This window comes from Manis pentadactyla, chromosome 4, assembly GCF_030020395.1.
Source record: "Manis pentadactyla isolate mManPen7 chromosome 4, mManPen7.hap1, whole genome shotgun sequence".
NCBI classification, from domain to species: domain Eukaryota; kingdom Metazoa; phylum Chordata; class Mammalia; order Pholidota; family Manidae; genus Manis; species Manis pentadactyla.
In genome coordinates this window covers 110,933,702-110,952,310 of record NC_080022.1, presented here as the reverse complement: position 1 = coordinate 110,952,310, position 18,609 = coordinate 110,933,702, and the positions used below count along the sequence as shown (strand labels likewise).

General features: G+C 36.0%; 1 protein-coding gene across 2 annotated transcripts in view; it reads right to left on the bottom strand.

Annotated features, from left to right (window-relative positions):
- Window positions 1-11,321, bottom strand: part of VPS45 (vacuolar protein sorting 45 homolog) — a 116,857-nt gene extending 105,536 nt beyond the window's left edge. For both annotated transcript variants that reach the window (XM_036905328.2, XM_036905329.2), the window contains exons 1-7: window positions 11,107-11,321; window positions 10,395-10,529; window positions 8,095-8,155; window positions 2,718-2,797; window positions 1,665-1,733; window positions 1,410-1,547; window positions 865-975 (exon numbers count right to left, since the gene is read on the bottom strand). In XM_036905328.2, coding sequence (XP_036761223.1) covers window positions 865-975; window positions 1,410-1,547; window positions 1,665-1,733; window positions 2,718-2,797; window positions 8,095-8,155; window positions 10,395-10,529; window positions 11,107-11,199 — 687 coding nt within the window. In that variant the 5' untranslated portion in view covers window positions 11,200-11,321. The remainder of the gene's footprint in view (window positions 1-864; window positions 976-1,409; window positions 1,548-1,664; window positions 1,734-2,717; window positions 2,798-8,094; window positions 8,156-10,394; window positions 10,530-11,106) is intronic.
- Between the last annotated feature and the right edge of the window lie 7,288 nt (window positions 11,322-18,609).

Below are 18,609 nucleotides of genomic sequence, written 5' to 3'. Positions count from 1 at the left end.
ACTGGTAAGACCCAGTCTGCCTTGAAGGAATGTATATAACCTAGGAGAGTGTGAAAACAAAGGTACAACATGGAAAATGCAGCTCAAGACATGAGAGACACAAACTTCTACAGTATAATTTTAGGGAAAAAAGAACATGGCTGACTGATAGAATAAAGGCTTTAAAATGTTTTGATTGGTTTTAAAGGGGAAGAATTTTGATAGGTGATGGTGGGAAAAGAAGGTATTCCAAACATTTCAGGGTTTAGACAGAGGTCACAACATGAATAGAAATGATAGCAGGAAACTGTGTGGCATCCCTGCACAGTAATGAGCTATAGGTTTTATACATAAGTTTGGGCCTATATTGTGACGTCTCTAGGAAGCCAAGTTCAGGAGTCTGTATTTAAGCAGGTAAATGGGAACCAATGAAGATTATTAAGCCAGGAATAATAAGATCAGAACTGGGCTTTAGGAAAAGTAATTTGACAATGTTGGTCTTTGAAATATATCAGAGCGGGAGAAATTTAAAGTGGGGAATAGAGTAGTTGACTATTTCCATATTCCTACAAAAGATTATGGTTTATACCAAAGTAATAGCACTAAGAATGAAAAAGAGTAAACAAACACTGGAAAAGTAGAATCTATAGAACTTAGAAGTTGCCCTGATATGAGGGGTGGAGATGGTGGCAGGAAGAGACAGGAAGGATGAGGCAGAAGAAAGAGTCAAAGATGACTGTGGCTAAAGAATAGTGATAACACAATAGCAGAAAATACAAGGCAAAAACAAGAATAGCCGAAAATAAGGAGGCAAATAAATGGACCATGCTGTTTATTTCCACATCTTCATTTTGACAAATACTACTTGAAATCATCCTTCTGTACCTGGTTTAGCAATGGGGTGATGGCATCATCGCAGCGATCTAAAATAAGTAGCAATGGAGGAACCTCAGTTCGCCGGAATTCAAACAGTTCATATTCTTTAGTTATTACTTGCTGTGGATGAGAGAGAATATGGTTTGGTTGACCAGATAGTTACAGAGAGAAATGACATAAATAAGAAATTAATACATAAAAACCACATTTAACAATAGTTCCTTGCACTTTCATAGGCTTTCATAAAAGGGTTCAAAAGCTAGAAAAGTTTAGTAGCATCCTGTTGAAGAGGTTAGGATCTGAAACTCTCTTTACAACTGGTTTAATTGGATCATAAGAAGTTAAACAGTTTACAAATGTTTCTTGGGTTAAACCTAAGAATCTTAGCTCTAATTTGTTGCTTTTGGTTTTAAATTACAAACACCTACCTCTTTGCCAGTAAACCTAACACACCATCTCCTTGGTCATAGATAAAATATTCCTTTAGTTTCTGAAATATGATGAGGAAATGAATGGTTTTAATGTTTTAGAACTGGCGATAGGGAATGCCATACCTTAACACATTCTGCAAGTCTCTTTGCTGCCTCTGATGAAAGCTGATAACGAATCATGGGACATTTCTTCAAAGATAAAAGGAGAGCTGTCAGTCCTTGAGTTGTTCTGGATAGCTGGGCGGGATCCCAATTTCGACCCTTTTTGTTAAAAACGTATATGCAGAGAAAATATTTGAATTTTTTTGTACAGGTCCAATTACTTGCTGAATTACCACTTGACAAATAAACTTCTTAAATATAACTCTCCTTCCATACCTGGCAGCAACCCAAAATATTGAGGGAAAACAAATGTGGATTCACGGCAATGTAATCACCATAAAATTCCTGCAAACGAAGCACACCAAGATCAGTCATTCCACAAACTCCAACTGTATCATGCAGTAATATTTTTGTATAGTATATGATATATGACCATGTGATATAATAAAAATTGAGGAAATACAGATGTAAAAGAGATACAAAAATTGAACAGTTAACAACTGAGTAACAACAGTTAACATGGGAGAATAAAATCATAAAACAGCAGTGATAATCTTAAAAAAAACAAAAAACATGAGTTGTAGAAGTATACATATATTTCTGGGGACCTCTGTGCACATTTATCAATTAGTAAAAATAAACACTGCTATAGAATATACAATGTTACACTCAGTAGGTGAAAAAGAACTTTGCTGTTCAGGATATTCTCATGAAGGTAAATATGACTGACCTAGCACATCCTTCTGAAAATTCAAAACTTGTTTCTTTGCTGCCCTGAAAACAATATTCTTCACTTAGGTGATAAACACATTCAAGAGTCTGTGATAAGTGCTTAAGAAGGAAAATTATATGTAACAAGATGTTTAATGTGATGTATTATATGGTATACATAATAAACTTTTAGGGGTTTCCAAGTTTTAACCTAATGATGAAAGTGTGCTTATTACCTCCCAAAGCAAGATAAGCACAAACAGAACTTTCACAAACCTCATTCACATCATTTACTTCATATTCTCTCCTGGACATAGTCTTGTCTAACATTCTTGTACTGTGGCTCATTAAAACTAGTGTAGGACATATCTGACTCTGTCCCCAAACCTGTGAGACCTTTCCTACTCATCCATTAGGATCCAGTGTCAGTCTATCTCCTTATTCCCACTGACTCCTTTAATTCTGTTCCGTCCAATTTGATACATCTTTCAAACTTTCTAAATACGAATATAGTCTGGTGCAGTGCACATTTTTTTGAGACAGCACCTTCCTTATTTTTAGACTCAAATCTTTAAAGAGGGACAATAGACAGATGTGTTAAAGGACCAATATATTTACCTGAACCTCAGCCACAACTTCCTGTTCATCAGCTTCAGCTAATGACTTCACATCACTCTTGCTGATCACATTACTGAAATCTGAAACAGACATATGAATTGTGGTTGTCTCAAAGGAAATCATCAGTTAAAGTCTAGTGGCAAATGAAGTTTAGTATACATTGTGGTATATGTCAAAGTCAAATACATTCAAATTCGAATTTGAAGTTGCCCAAATGTTCAAATTTATAAATTTATAATAATAATGCTAAAAAAAAAAAAAAAGACCAGCATTGTAAGAGGATGCTAGGGAACCAAGTCATTATACTGAAAATAGCAAATAAAGGAAAATTATCTTTTTACATACAAACTGTATCACCAGATAACCAAGTAATAGATGAGGGAATATTTCTCTTTGTAGAAATATCTCAGCTAAAAACAAAGGAATAATTATGATAAAATTAAAATGTCATCATTTTTTTCAGCCTCTAATGAATTACTAGATGGACTATGCATTGAGCAACAATCACAGCTAATATCACAAGAAGAGACAATGGAAGCACACAACACTACCTATGAAGTATTCTTGCCAAAAAGAAATAAAATCTGAATCTAATTAACGTCTATATCCAAATACCAATTTACAGGACCTAGAGGATAGAGGGACATTTTGAACTGCAAAGTACATGTTAAACTACCCCATGGGGGGGCAATCAACAGAATCCAGGCTGTGGGAAACTTTAACAGAAAATGGAGTTTCTTTAATAAATAAATTGCACAGGAGAGAGAGAGAAAAGAGGGAGGAATGGAACCTATAGAAAATTAAAGAAACAATGTATCAACCAATAGCAGAGTGTGGACTTCACTACAATCCTGATTCAAACAAAGAAACGGTGGGAAAAAAAAGATGAGAGAATCTGAAACTTCAATGCTGAATGAATATTTGAAAACCAGAATTATTTGTCATTATTTAGGTGTAATAATGTTATTTTTAAAAAATGAGTCCCTGGGACTACATCAAACTAAAAAGCTTCTGTAAGCAAAGGACACCATCAACAGAACAAAAAGGTGATCTATAATATGGGAGAATATATTCATTAATGATTTATCTGATAAGGGGTTAACATTCAAAATATATAAATAATTCATATGACTCAACAGCAAAAAAAAAACAAATAACATGACAAAAAAATGAGCGTAAGACCCGAACAGACATTTTTCCAAAAAAATGCAGGTGGCCAACAGGCACATGAAAAATGCTCCTCATTGCTAATCATCAGGGAAATGCAAATTAAAACCACAATGAGTTATCACCTCACACCAGTTAGAATGGCCACTATCCAAAAGATAAGAAATAACAAGCATTGGCGAGGATGTGGAGAAAAGGGAACCCACTTACAGTGTTGACGGGAATGTAAACTGGTACAGCCACTATGGAAGGCAATGTGGAACCTCCTCAACAAACTGAAAGTAGAAATATCATATGACCCAGTAATTCCACTTCTAGGAATTTACCCAAAGAAAACAAAATCCCTGATTTTAAAAGAAAAATGCACCCTATGTTTATCACCACATCATTTACAATAGCCAAGATATGGAAGCAACCAAAGTGTCCATCAATAGATGAATGAATAAAGAAGATGTGGTACACAGATACCACATAATAGAATATGAATCAGCCTTAAAAAAGAAAAATCCTGCCATTTGCAACAACATGGATGGACCTAGAGGGTATTATGCTCAGTGAAATAAGACAGTTGGAGAAAGACAAATATCATATGATTTCACCTATTTGTGGAATCTAAAAACAAAACAAAATGAAGTGAGCAAAACAGCAGTAGACTCACAGACACTGAGAAGTGACTGGTGGTTACCATGGGGGAGGGGTTGGGATGGTGGGTGGAAATGTAAGATGGGATAGTTACTCTAGAAAATGTTTAGCGGTTTCTTAAAACACTAAACATGCAACTACCATGTGACCCAGCAATTCCCCTCCTGGACATTACTTATTTCAGAGAAATGAAGGTTTAAGTTCATACAAAAACCTGTACACAAATGTTTATAACAGCTTTATTTGTAGTAGCTCAAACTGGAAAGAACTCAGATGTCCTTCAATGGATAAATAAATTGTGGTATATCCATACTGTGGAATACTACGTAGTAATACAAAGGAACCAACTACTGATACATACAATATGGATGAATTTATAGAATTATGCTAAGAGAAAAAAGCCAATCCCAAAAGGTTACATAATGTATGATTCCATTTATACACTTTTCTTAAATGACAAAATTACAGAAATTGAGAACAGATTAGTGGTTGCCAGGGATTAATGAGGGGGTTTGGGTGGGAGGCAAGTGGATGTGCAATGTGAGGGATCCCTGTGGAGATGGAAATGTTTTGTATCCTGACTGTATCAATGTCAATATCCCACACGTGATATGACACTATAGTTATGTAAGATGTTACATTGGGGAAAACTGGATAAAGGATATATAGGATCTCTGTATTATTTCTTACAACTGTAGGTCGATCTACAATTACCTCAAAATAAAAAATTTAATTTTAAGGGAAAACCTTTGACTATTAGCCAAGAAAAAAAAAAAAGTCTCCCCTTCCCCAACCCAAAACAACAAAAAAACCTAGGATGACAGAAACTAATAAAATTGCCTATTTTATCTCTTGGGGTTATTGTTAAAGGCTGAATAAAATAATATAGGAGAAAGTTCTCTATAAAATACAAAGTCTTATCATGAATGTTAATTTTTGGTACAATTATTAAATTGCAGTATATACTGAAGAAAGTATGTATGTTTTAGACTACAGTCTAAATGCTGAAACTCCAAAGCCTCCAAGTAAACTTTAAAACTTCTCAAACGTCCTACATAACTGAGTATTTTGGCCTTGTTTTTAGAAATGGTACCAAATAAACTATACTAGTCCTATAAAGATCCATAATGACATCTAGAGGAGAATGGATGTAACTTCCAAAGGAGAAATGTATCACTTAAAAAAAAAATCCATATAAATTGTATAGTAACAACAAACCTAGTTTATTTCTAGGCCTCTGCATTCCCCAGGCCCCACAAAAAACAACCCTCAGGCACATAAGAGATACCTACCTGATGATTTGTACTTTCAAGTATTACATAAGGTAGCAAAGTAGAATTTTTTTAAATTGAAGTATCACTTGATATACAATCTTATATTGACTTCAAGTATACAACACAGTGGCTTAACAGTTACCTATATTATTAAATTCTCACCCCCACTAGTGTGGTTACTGTCTGTCAACATCAGAAGATGTAACAAAATCATTGGCTATATTCTCCATGCTCTACTACCATCCCTGTGACCAACTTATATTATGATTGAGAATCTATGTGCCCCTTTATCCCCCTCACTCTCCCCAACCATCTACCCCAACTCCTCCACCATGGCAACCACCAGTCACTTGTTGGTGTCTATGAGTACTGCTATTTTGTTCATTTTGTTTTGTTTTGTTTTTAACTTCCACAAGTCAGTGAAATCATATGGTATTTGTCTTTCTTGGCCTGGCTTATTTCACTTAGCAAATACACTCTAGGACCATCCATGTTGTTGCAAATGACAGGATTTACCTTTTTATGGCCAAATAATCTTCTTTATTCATTCATCTATTGATGGGACACTTGTTTCCATATCTTAGCTATTATAAATACTGCAGCGATAATCACAGGGGCGCACGTATCTTTTCAAATCAGAAATTTCATTTTCTTTGGGTAAATTCCTAGGGGTGGAGTTACTGGGTCATATGGTATTTCTATTTTAGTTTTTGGAGGAAACTCCATACTGCTTTCCATAGCACCAATTTAATTCCCACCAACAGTGTAGGAGGGTTCCCTGTTTTCCACATCCTCCCCAACACTTGTTATTTCTTGTTTTTATATAGTGGCAATTCTGACTGTTGTGAGGTGATATATCATTGTTGTTTGATCTGCATTTCCCTGATGATTAGTGGTATGAAGTATCTTTCATGTGCTGTTGGCCATCTGTATTTCTCCTTTGAAAAATGTCTATTCAGGTCCTCTGTTCATTTTTTAATGGGTTATTTGTTTTTTAGTGCTGAGGCATGTATTAGTTCTTTATATATTTTGGATGTTAACCCCTTATTGGATAAATTATTTATGAATGTATTCTCCCATACTGTAGGTTGCCTTTTTGTTCTGCAGATGGTGTCCTTTGCTGTGCAGAAGCTTTTTAGTTTGATGTAGTCCCACTTGTTCATTTTTTATTTTGTCTCCCTTGCCTGAGGAGGTATGTCCAGGAAAAAATTGCTCATGCTTATGTTCAAGAGATTTTTACCTATGTTTTCCTCTAAGAGTTTTATGGTTTCATGTCTTACATTTAGGTCTTTAATCCATTTCAAATTTACTTTTGAGCTAGACAGTAATCCAGTTTCATTCTCTTTCATGTACCTGTCCAGTTTTTCCAACACCAGTTATTGAAGGGACTTTCTTTCCCTATTGTATATTCATGGCTCCTTTATCATACATTAATTGACCATATATGCATGGGTTTATATCTGGGCTCTCTATTCTGTTCTGTGGATCTGTTCTTGTACCAGTACCATACTATTTTGATTAATGTAGCTTTGTAGTATAGCTTGAAATCAGGGAGCATAAATCCCCCAGCTTTGTTCTTCTTTCTCAGGATTGCTTTGGTTATTCAGGGTCTTTTGTGGTTCCATATGAGTTTTAGGATTACTTGCTATAGTTCATTGAAAAATGCTGTTGGTGTTTTGATAGGGATTGCATTGAATCTGTAAATTGCTTTGGGCAGAATGGCCATTTTGACAATATTAATTCTTCCTATCCATGAACATGGAATAGATTTCCATTGATTTGTGTCTTCTTTAATTTCTCTCATGAGTGCCTTAAAGTTTTCAGAGAACAGATTTTTCACCTCCTTGGTTTGGTTCATTAAGGTAAGTAGAATGTTTTCATCTGGTATGTAAAGTATATCCTTATTTTCCCAACAAACTCAAGTATATCCTCCCTCCAAATAAATAAGTCAGTGTCTATGCTTCAGTTCATAAAAGTATAAAACAGGAGTAAGTATATACTTGCCTTTTTTGGGAAGGCTGGATGTGAAATTAGACCAAAGACTTGTGAAAGGCAAAGTAAAATTAAAAATTTTTTTACCTAAGTGATCAGTGATGAACCGATGAATGGAAATCACATTTAGTTCTCTGAAATAAAATGTTGGTCATAAGACTTTAAAAATTTTTGAAAGGACATTAAAAATACAGATTCTTATAGTGATGGATTCAGTAACTTATTGATGATATGCAGTTCCCGATAGAACATATTAGTGAGGATACAGTTATGTGATTGTATATGTAAAATAACATACTTACAAATAAAATATATACCGTATTTGGGTCTTCGGAGCTCCTGAATCAGATAATCCACATTCTCCTGGAAAAGAAAGAACAAACAAAGAAAATATGGGAAGAATTGTTTAAGTGAAAAAGTAATAAAATCACCCACTGATATATTTAAGTATTTACTGAGAGTCTACTATATGCTGAGGTCTAGATTAAGTATGTGTATGTGAGGCAGGTGGTAAGGGCTGGAAGTGAAAGAAATACATGAAATATAATGATTAGGAATCATAAATAACATAACTAGCTATTCTACCCTGGCCAAATTAAGAGGAAAAAATATAAAGGACACTAGTGTTGAAATATAACATAAAAGTGATAATAATTTTGTGACTTTGCCTCAAGCTGCTTGTCTATAAATTGGATTCATCTGATCAAAAGTTGTATATTGAATATCAAAATGTGTCTAGTCTTTTAAAAACCAACATTTAATAGAAAATATAATTATATTCACTTGGCTTTTAACTTACTGGGTCCTAAGACTGAACAACTGTAATGTTTGTGCAGTATTTGCTAACAGCAGGCTAAGATATTTCCTGTAATTATATTATTTTAAAATAAAATATGAAACTTAAAAGTAAAAGCAAACAGTTCACTTCCATATAGTCAAAACATAAAAACTCCAAGTACATAAAATCACAGTGCAGGTCTTATTTACTTTTAATACTGTAACACATGGTTAAATTTCAATATAAATTTGGTCCCTAAACTATGTGATGTAAAATATCATTTTTAAAGTAAAAAATTATAATTTCCTTACAGAATTAAAATATAAGCAATGTACATAGCTTATTAAATGGGGAAAAGGTTTTAAAAACTGTCATTTAAATTAAAAAATTAACTTTAACTTTACAATATAATCTTAAGGGAAAAATTTTTTTTTTTGGAGGGAAAATTTTTTAAGAATACATTCAGAGTTTGAGATGGTATATTAGTATCTATGAAAGATTCTATAATAAAAATGTTAGGAAATGATGGAATAGATGGTCTCTAGGAACTCAGAACTATAATTTCTTGACTAAGGGCTACAAATGTGAAACAACTGAAAACTACTATTAATTAGTGTATTCATTAATTTGGGAACTACTTATTTAATATCCATGATGTGACACACATTGGGAAAACAATAGTGTGAAAAAATAGACACTATCTCTGCTCTTATGGAGCTTACTGCTTGTAGGTAAGACAGATTCTAATCACATATACCATATAAAACCTTAACCATGACAAGCAATAGGGAGAGTCAGTGCTTGTAAGAGGGGGTTTGACCTGGTCAGCAAGGTTGGGGAAGATTTACTTAAAGAACAGAAGAAATTCCAGGCAGAGGAAACCTGTGCAAAGGTCCTGTGGCATGACAGAATACAGTAGACTCAAAGATTAGTGTGGCTAAGAGCAAAAGGGGGAATGGTTTGAATAAGCCTATAGAAATGGTAGGAACCAGACATTCAACAGGGCCTTACTGGTCACAATTAAGGAGTTTTGTCTTTATCATAAAAGCAATGAGAAGTTTTTAAAAGATTCTAAGCAGTGATGACATGACCAGATTTGTAGTTTGGAAAGTATATAATGTACAAGCATGGTGAAAGAGTACACTGGAGTTGAAGAACGTGAATATAAAGCAGGAGAATACACAAAACAAGACTGAAATAGTAAAGGATTTTTAAAGGAGAACTCAAGCTAGATTTAGAAGATGATGAACTTTAATTAGGGGAAGAGAACAAACAAATAGAGGACAGGGATGGGTATGTAGAGGGATGACAAAAAGGCCTCCTTGGCTGCAGAGGAGGAGCAGCGGCAGGACATAGGAGGTTGGACACACAAGGGCAGACCAGATCAGTTAAAGGAAGGCTTTGAGGACTGGGCTGCTAAATACAGATTTAATTATTGAAGCCATTATAGGTTCCTGAGCATAGGTGTGAATAAAATGATATAGATTAAAGACAGTGATGTAAATATATACGTATAAGAGACTAATGGTGGCAATGCTGCTCAGTGTGATAGGTATGGAGGTTAATCCAGGAATAAAGTAATACATATCTCCGTTAGGGTAATTAGTAGCCTTGGAAGTATCTGAGAACCTGTAAGGAAAAAACTGGCTGTAAGGAATGAACTGAAATGCAGAAAGGAGAAGAGTCAAAGGTTACAACTCTGATAAACCGGGATAATTATGGTGCCACAAATGATGAAAACACAATTTTATTTTGCCTTCTTAATGCTTTCAGGTCAGCGTTTTGTATTTGTCTGGGCAGATGGCAGCTCAATTTATGTAGTACCTTCGTAGGTCGAAGAAAACAAATAGTTTTCAGGTGTTTCATGATCTCTCGATTTTGAGAATCGATACGTTCAAAAAGGTACACTTCCTTCTGAAGAATCTCTGATTGTGTGTATACCATACTCACTATGCCAGTCTGCAAAGAAAAATTAACTCATATTATGCGTCCAGAAATAATAACAAGCAGCAATACCTAAGACTTAAATTTTTTTCCATTAATACTTTAGAAGGATAGCTTAAACACTAACATATGTAATAACATTACTTATATATGTATATATGTGTGTGTGTGTGTGTGTGTGTGTGTGTGTGTGTGTGTTTGGTATCATTAATATACAATTACATGAGCAACATTGTGGTTACTAGATTCCCCCCATTATCAAGTTATATACATATTTTTTAAAACAACTCTGAGCGGAAAGAAACAGAATCACCCCCAAGTCTTCCAAGTGCATCTAATTTCTTGGCAGAGACATTTACAATAGGATTTCTGATTCCAATAAATGTTCCGGGTACAAGAAACCTTTGGCAGTGGTTGGAGCCATTTTAAACAGAAAACCTACTGGGCAAGCTTGACACAACCTTTTAGTTCCACACAGAACGGACCTTCGTTTAAAAATCATTAAAGGATACTAAATCCTACAGTAGACAGGAACCAGCTATTGTAAGGGAGGGAAGGTTCCCTCACAAATACTGAGCGAAGGCAAACTCACCGTCTCCTTATCCATGAGAAGTACTTTCATACCTGGCCCGCTATCCTCTATCATTTTGGAAATGTACTGCTTCACAGCAAAAACCACGTTCATGGTGGCAAATTAACAGGTTAGCCTTATAACCCTTCCCACCCCCCTTTTTCTGCTAAAGGAACAGCCGACTTCTTGGCTGGGTCTCGGCGGCTTCGGCTTCCTCCCCGCCTGGGTTTAGCTTCCGGAAGTCCGGGCAGCTACGGTGCTGGGAGTTGTAGTTCTGCTCTGCGGTCTGGGGACCACGCCTCCAGACGCGCGGGAAAAATCCTGCAGAGACATCCTGGGCCGCCACACCCGCACGAGATTCTCGATAAGCGTCTGTTCTTGAGGCCTGCGCTCAGGCCCCGCCCTGCCTTTGGTTTGGGATTTCCCGGCCGCGACCCGCTGGATTAGGGAGAGGGTAGCGCCTCATGGTGTGGAAGAACGTGGCATAAAGCTGGCCCGGAAGCAAGAACAAGAATATAGTCGTCGTCGCTATTTGACATTAACGATTTCTTGGGCGTCAGTGAGAGATGAAAGGGAGGTGGCCTAATGCTCCCTGCCGCTCGGGGCTCGGAGGGACGGCATTCGGTAAATCACTCGGTATTTTCTCTAAATCCTGGCGGAGATTCGTTTTCCTCGGGCTTCCTGGGTCATTAAGGCGAGCACAACCTTCCAGCAAATTAAGGTACGAAGGGGTTTTTCGAAGGCCGAGAGCCAAGTGAAATTGAACAGATAATTTGCTGAATGAACTAACAAAGGAACACCATTTAGGGATGACTGGGGAGAGGCCTCGGATTACCCTGGAGGGCTGGAACTAGGGTTGGCCGCGGGGTCGGGTTGAGGGGAGGCCGGAAGCACATCCCGTCCCCCCGCCCCACCCCTCACACCGGGTGCGGGTAACCGACGACGCAGGAACTGCCGGCGGGAGCCAAGTTAACAGGGTCTGAAAGGGGTGAAGAGCAAGTATCCGGTGGGGCTAAAGCGAAGTAGCATGGAGATTTTAAGGGAAAACTTAAAAGTTTTGATTTAACAACAAAATCTTAGCAACAAATTCAATCTTAAAAGCATCAATTTCTAAATGTCTATACCAAGCAGGTCTCCATCATGCCATTTCTCGAAAGGCGCGATAAATTAGTTTTCCGAAGTTTTATGTTGGGGAACTGTAAAATCAGGAAGATAACAAGAAAATGCAAGAAATTAATGACTATAATTGCTTTGAAATATTTTCACCAGAAAAATGACCAGTGTTTGTTAGGGTCAGTGTAATCAATAGGTTCAACATTAGTAAATCATTCTTTCACTATATTATGAGAAATACACAATTAAAAAGACCCAGAGCACGTTAAGATTACTCTGGCTAAAACTTTATACACAGTTTTCAAATATTTTGAGGGAGATCAGAACCACTTGGAAGATTGTAGGTTTTCTCACCTCTGAAATTGTGAAGAATGTGTTTATTTTCTCTCCTTTTCAGTTTTTCTACCACATAAATAAAACCTTCCACTGGACTTTTTTTTTCCTATTCTTGAGATATGTTTTGAAAGAAAAGTATTAAAATGAAAATGTGAATCTTTAAATGGATACAAATGAGAACAAAATCTAATGTTTCATGAAAATTCTATTGTCAATTTTGAAAGTTATTTAAAATCAAAATATATTGAAACTTAAAATATAGAAAACAACAAACCAATGCTAATAAAAATGAAACAACTACAAATCCTTTAAGTTACTCATACTTGAAAATTCACCTCCACTCACCCATGTCCCTTGTTTCTTTCTTAGTATAATTTGGACTTCAGTATAGCATAGGATTTTAAAAGAAAAACAAGGAAAGAAAGGCTTGTCCTTGCAATTTGTGCTTTTTGAGATAATTGAAATCTGTAAGTAATATATAGAAAGAAACTGCATCCTTATTTTTACTTGGACAATTGTAACATTTTAAAGGAGAAGGAAAATGCCTATTTTGACAAGTTTACTAATTCAGTTGTCCAGGAAATTCCACTGATGTTACTGGCAGTGTTACCATTTTGTAAAAAATAGTTATTACTTATTTAAAAGATGCTGCAATGGTCCTGAAGTTTGATAGCCTGTTTCCTTTCTGAAAAAAACTACAAAAGCCATTTTAAATGTCTCCAGATTATGAACTTCTTTTGTATCCCTGTACTTCTAAAAATAGGACTGAAACTGATGAAATCCAAGGTGTTGCTTTGTGACTTCCAAGATAAACCAAAGTCCCAAGTGACATTTTTTTCATTGAAGCATCGTTCATATACAATCTTATATTGGTTTTAAGTATACCACACAGTGGTTCCACAGTTACCCATATTATTAAATCCTCACCCCCTACTAGTGCGGTTACTATCTATCAACATAGGAAGGTGTTTCAAAATCATTGCTTGTATTCTCCCATACTGTAGGTTGCCTTTTTGTTCCGCTGATAGTGTCCTTTGCTGTGCAGAAGCTTTTTAGTTTGTTGTGGTCCCACTTGTTCATTTTTTATTTTGTTTCCTTTGCCTGAGGAGATATGTCCAGGAAAAAATTGCTCATGCTTATGTTCAAGAGATTTTGCCCATGTTTTCTTCTAAGAGTTTTATGGTTTCATGTCTTACATTTAGGTCTTTAATCCACTTCTAGTTTACTTTTGTGTACAGAGATAGACAGTAATCCAGTTTCATTCTCTTTCATGTACCTGTCAGTTTTCCCAACACCAGTTATTGAAGAGCCTGTCTTTTTGAATTGTATATGCCCAGCTCCTTTATCATGGGTGGATGATCCTTTTATCATGTATTAATTGACCATATATGCATGGGTTATCTATCTGGGCTCTCTATTCTGTCCTATTGACCTATGGGTCTGTTCTTGCCAGCACCATACTGTTTTGATTACTGTAGCTTTGTAGTATAGCTTGAAGTTAGGGTGTGTGAACTCCCCAGCTTTGTTCTTTCTCAGGATTGCTTTGGTTATTCAGGGTCTTTTGTGTTTCCATATGAATTTTAGGATTACTTGCTGTAGTTCATTGAAAAATGCTGTTGGTGTTTGATAGGGATTGCATTGAATCTGTAAATTGCTTTGGGCAGGATGGCCATTTTGACGATATTAATTCTTCCTATCCATGAGCAGAGATAGATTTCCATTGATTTGTGTCTTCTCTAATTTCTCTCACGAGTGCCTTACAGTTTGCAGTGTATAGGTTGTTCATCTCCTTGGTTATATTTAATTCTAGGTATTTTATTCTTCTTCATACAGTTGTGAATGGAATTGTTTTCCTGATTACTCTTTCTGGTAGTTTTTTGTTAGTATATAGGAATGCAACAGATTTCTGTGTATTAATTTTGTATCCTGTAACTTTGCTGAATCCAGTTATTAGTTCTAATAGTTTTTTGGTTGAGTCTTTAGGATTTTCTGTGTATAATATCATGTCATCTGCAAATAGTGAGTTTAACTTCTTTCTTACCAATTTGGATGCCTTTTATCTCTTTGTGTTGCCATGGCTAGGACCTCCAGTATTATGTTGAATAAACGTGGGGAGAGTGGGCATCCTTGTCTTGTTCCCGATCTTAGAGGAAAAGTTTTCAGCTTTTAGCCATTGAGTATGATGTTAGCTGTGGGTTTGTCATATATGGCCTTTATTATGTTGAGGCACATACCGTGTATATGCATCTTTTTGTGGGTTTTTATCATGAATGGAGGTTGAATTTTGTCAGGCATCTATTAAGGTGATCATGTGGTTTTTATCCTTCTGTTTGTTAATGTAGTGCCTGATATTGATTGATTTATGAATGTTATACCATCCTTGCATCACTGGAATAAATCCCACTTGGTCATGATAGATGATCCTTTTGATCCTATTTTTGAATTCAGTTTGCTAATATTTTGTTGAAGATTTTTGCATCTATGTTCATCAGAGATATTGGTCTAAAATTTTCTTTTTTTGTAGTATCTTTGCCTGATTTTTGTATTAGAGTGATGCTGGCCTTATAGAAGAGATTGGAAGTATGCCCTCCTTTTCCAAATTTGAGTACTTTAAGAAGGATTGGTATTAGCTCTTCTTTAAATGTTTAGTAGACTTCAGCTGTGAAGCTATCTGGTTATGAAATTTTGTTTCTTAGGAGTTTTTTGATTACCAGTTCAGTTTCATTGATAGTAATTGGTTGGTTCAGATTTTGTTTCTTCCTGGGTCAACCTTGGAAGGCTGTATTTTTCTAGGAAGTTGTCCATTTCTTCTAGGTTGTCCAATTTATTGGCATATAATTTTTCATGGTATTCTCTAATAATTCTTTGTATTTCTGTCATACCCACTGTGACTTCCATTTTTGTTTCTGATTTTGCTTATTTGTATACTCTGTTTTTTCCTCTGTAAGTCTAGGTAGGGGTTTGTCTATATTCATATGCTGATGAACCAGCTTTTGGTCTTGCTGATTTTTTTCCTATTGTTTCATTCTCCTCTATTTTATTTATCTCTGCTCTGATTTTTTTTTTTTGGCATTTGTTATATATTTTTTTATTTTGGTATCATTAATATACTATTACATGAGCAACATTGTAGTGACTAGATTCCCCCATTATCAAGTCTGTGCTCTGATCTTTATTATTTCCCTCCTTCTATTAACTTTGACTTTAATTTGTTGTTTTTCTAATTTCTTTAATTGTGAGTTTAGACTTTTTATTTGGGATTGTTCTTGTTTCTTGAAGTAGGCCTGTGTTGACATGTACTTCCCACTTAGAACTGCTTTTGCAGCACCCACAACTTTTGGACTGTTGTATTACTGGTTTTTATTTGTCTCCATGTGTTGCTTGATTTCTGTTTTGATTTGGTCATTGATCCACTGATTATTTAGAAGCATGTTGTTTAGCCTCCACATGTTTGTGGGCTTTTTTGTTTTATTTGTGTAATTTATTTGTAGTTTCATACCATTGCGGTCTGAGATGTTGCTTGATACAATTTCAATCTTTTTTAATTTATTGAGGTTCTTTTTGTAGTATGTGATCTATTCTGGAGAACATTCCATATACACTTGAAGAAAATGTGTATCCTGCTGCTTTTGGGTGGAGTATTCTGTGGATATCTGTTAAATTCATTTGATCTACTATGTTGTTGAGTGCATCTGTTTCCTTATTAATTTTCTGTCTGATTGATCTGTCTTTTGATGTAAATGTTGTGTTAAAGTCTCCTAAAATGAATGAATTCCTATCTGTTTCCTCCTTTAATTCTGTTAGTATCTGTTTTACATACTTGGGTGTTCTTATGGTGGGTGCATAGATATTTATAATGGTTATATACTCTTGTTGGACTGATCCCTTTATCAGTGCGTAATGTCCTTTGTCTCTTGCTATTTTCTTTGTTTTGAAGTCTATTTTGTCTAGGTACTATTACTCCTACTTTTTCTCCCTATTAATTGGAGGAAATATCTTTTTCCATCCCTTCACTTTCAGTCTTTGTATGTCTCTGGGTATGGATTGAGTCTCTTGTAGACAGTATATAGATGGGTCTTGTATTTTTATCCATTCTGCCACTCTCTGTCTTTTGATTGGTGCATTCAGTCCATTTACATTTAAAGTAATTATTGATAAGTATGTACTTATTGTCATTTTATTAATTGTTTTCTCATTGTTTTTGTAGTTCATCTCTGTTCCTTTCTTCCTCTCCTATACTCTTCTCTTGTTATTTGGTGGTTTTCTTTAGTGTTGTCATTAGATTTCTCTTTTTAAATTTTTTTTGTATCTGTTATAGGCTTTGGGTTTGTGGTTACCATAAGGTTCATGGATAGCTTCCTAACTAAATAACAGTCTATATTAAGAGTTGATCTCTCTATTTTAAACACACTCTAAAAGTACTTCTTTTTTCTCCTTCCTCCTGTACACTTTATGTATTAGATGTCATAATCTGCATTTTTGTGTATAGCTGGTTTTACTACTTTTGTTTTAATTTCATTGCTTGATAAGTAATTGGTCTACTACATTTACTGTGGGTTTATTTTCACTGTGAAAACTATTAGGCTTAAGAACATTTCTGTCTGAAAAAGTCCCTTTAACATATTCTGTAATGCTGGTTTAGTGGTCATAAATTCCTTCAGCCTTTATCTGGGAAATGTATAATCTCACCTTCAAATTTGAATGATAATCTTGCTAGATAGAGGATTCTTGGTTGACGGTCCTTCTCTATCAGTACATTAAATGTTTTATGCCTTCTGGCCTGTAAAGTTTCTTCTGAAAAGTCTGCTGATAGCCTCATGGGGTTTGCCTTATAAGTAATCTTTTTTTCTCTCCCTGACTGCATTCAATACTCTTTCCTTATCCTTAATCTTTGTCATTTTAATTATTATTTGTCTTGGTGTTTTCTTTCTGGGATTCCTTTTGTTAGGGTGTCTTCCACAACCTGGGTGTCTATTTCCTTTTCTAGGTTATGGAAGTTTTCAACAATTATTTCTTCAAAGAGACTTTCTATCCCTTTTGTCTCTCTTCTTCTGGTACCCCTTTTAATCAAATATTGCTTTGTTTGGAGTTGTCACACAGCTCTCTTAGCATTTTTTCATTTCTGGAGATTCTTTTCTATTACTCAGCTTCATTGTTTTCCTGTTCTGTAATTTCCATCTCATTCATTGTCTCTACTTGAAGCAATCTATTATTCATTCCCTCCATTGCATATTTCATTTCAGTCACTGTATTCTTCTGCTATAAGTGACTCTTACAACTCTTCTGTCTCTTTGTTGAAGTCTTCCCTGAGATCGTCAGTACTTTTTCTTAGATCAGTAGGCTTCTTTATGACTGTTACTTTGAAGTCTTTATGAAGAAGATTGGTGATCTCCATTTCATTTAGCCCTCTTTGTAGTTGGTTTGGAACATATTTCTCTGCCTCCTCATTTTGTTAGGGTTTCTGTGTTATTACCTTTGTATCAAATGGATCTGCTATGCTTCCTCGTCTAAATAGTAACAGGTTTTTGAGGAAGGTTTCCTGTGTATCCCAGAAGGTCAAGACTCTTTACTGTCTAGTGCCTAATTCTCCTTTGCAGTGGAGCCTCAGTCGCTGTTGCTGGGCTATGGGCAGGGCTGCTTTTCTGTCTGTCTGCCAGCAGTGGTCTGTCTCAGTGTGCTGTGGTTGGCAGATTGCCTCAGCTGCCCATTTGTGAACAGAGCAGCAGCGCTTATGGGATCATTATGGGCGGGGCACCCTCTGCCTGCACTGAAGCCATGGCAGCCCTGCTGGGCTAAGGAGTGGTTGGGGTGATCATGCAGCTCTGGGGTGCACATGCAGTGGAGAGTCGCCTGGCAGCATGGTGTGTGTATGTGTGGTGGTAAGTCACGCAGTGACTCAGTGGCTAATGCACAGGCTGGACTGCCTGGGAGGAGGAAGGAGCAATTGGAACTGGTCCCATGGGTGCCTTCCCAGTTGGGATGAGACAGGGCTGAAAAAGCTGGGAAAGCCTCTCTCTGCCTGCCAGGCAGGAAAATCTCCCTCTGAGCTGCCAGTGAGGGGGATGGAGCATTTTG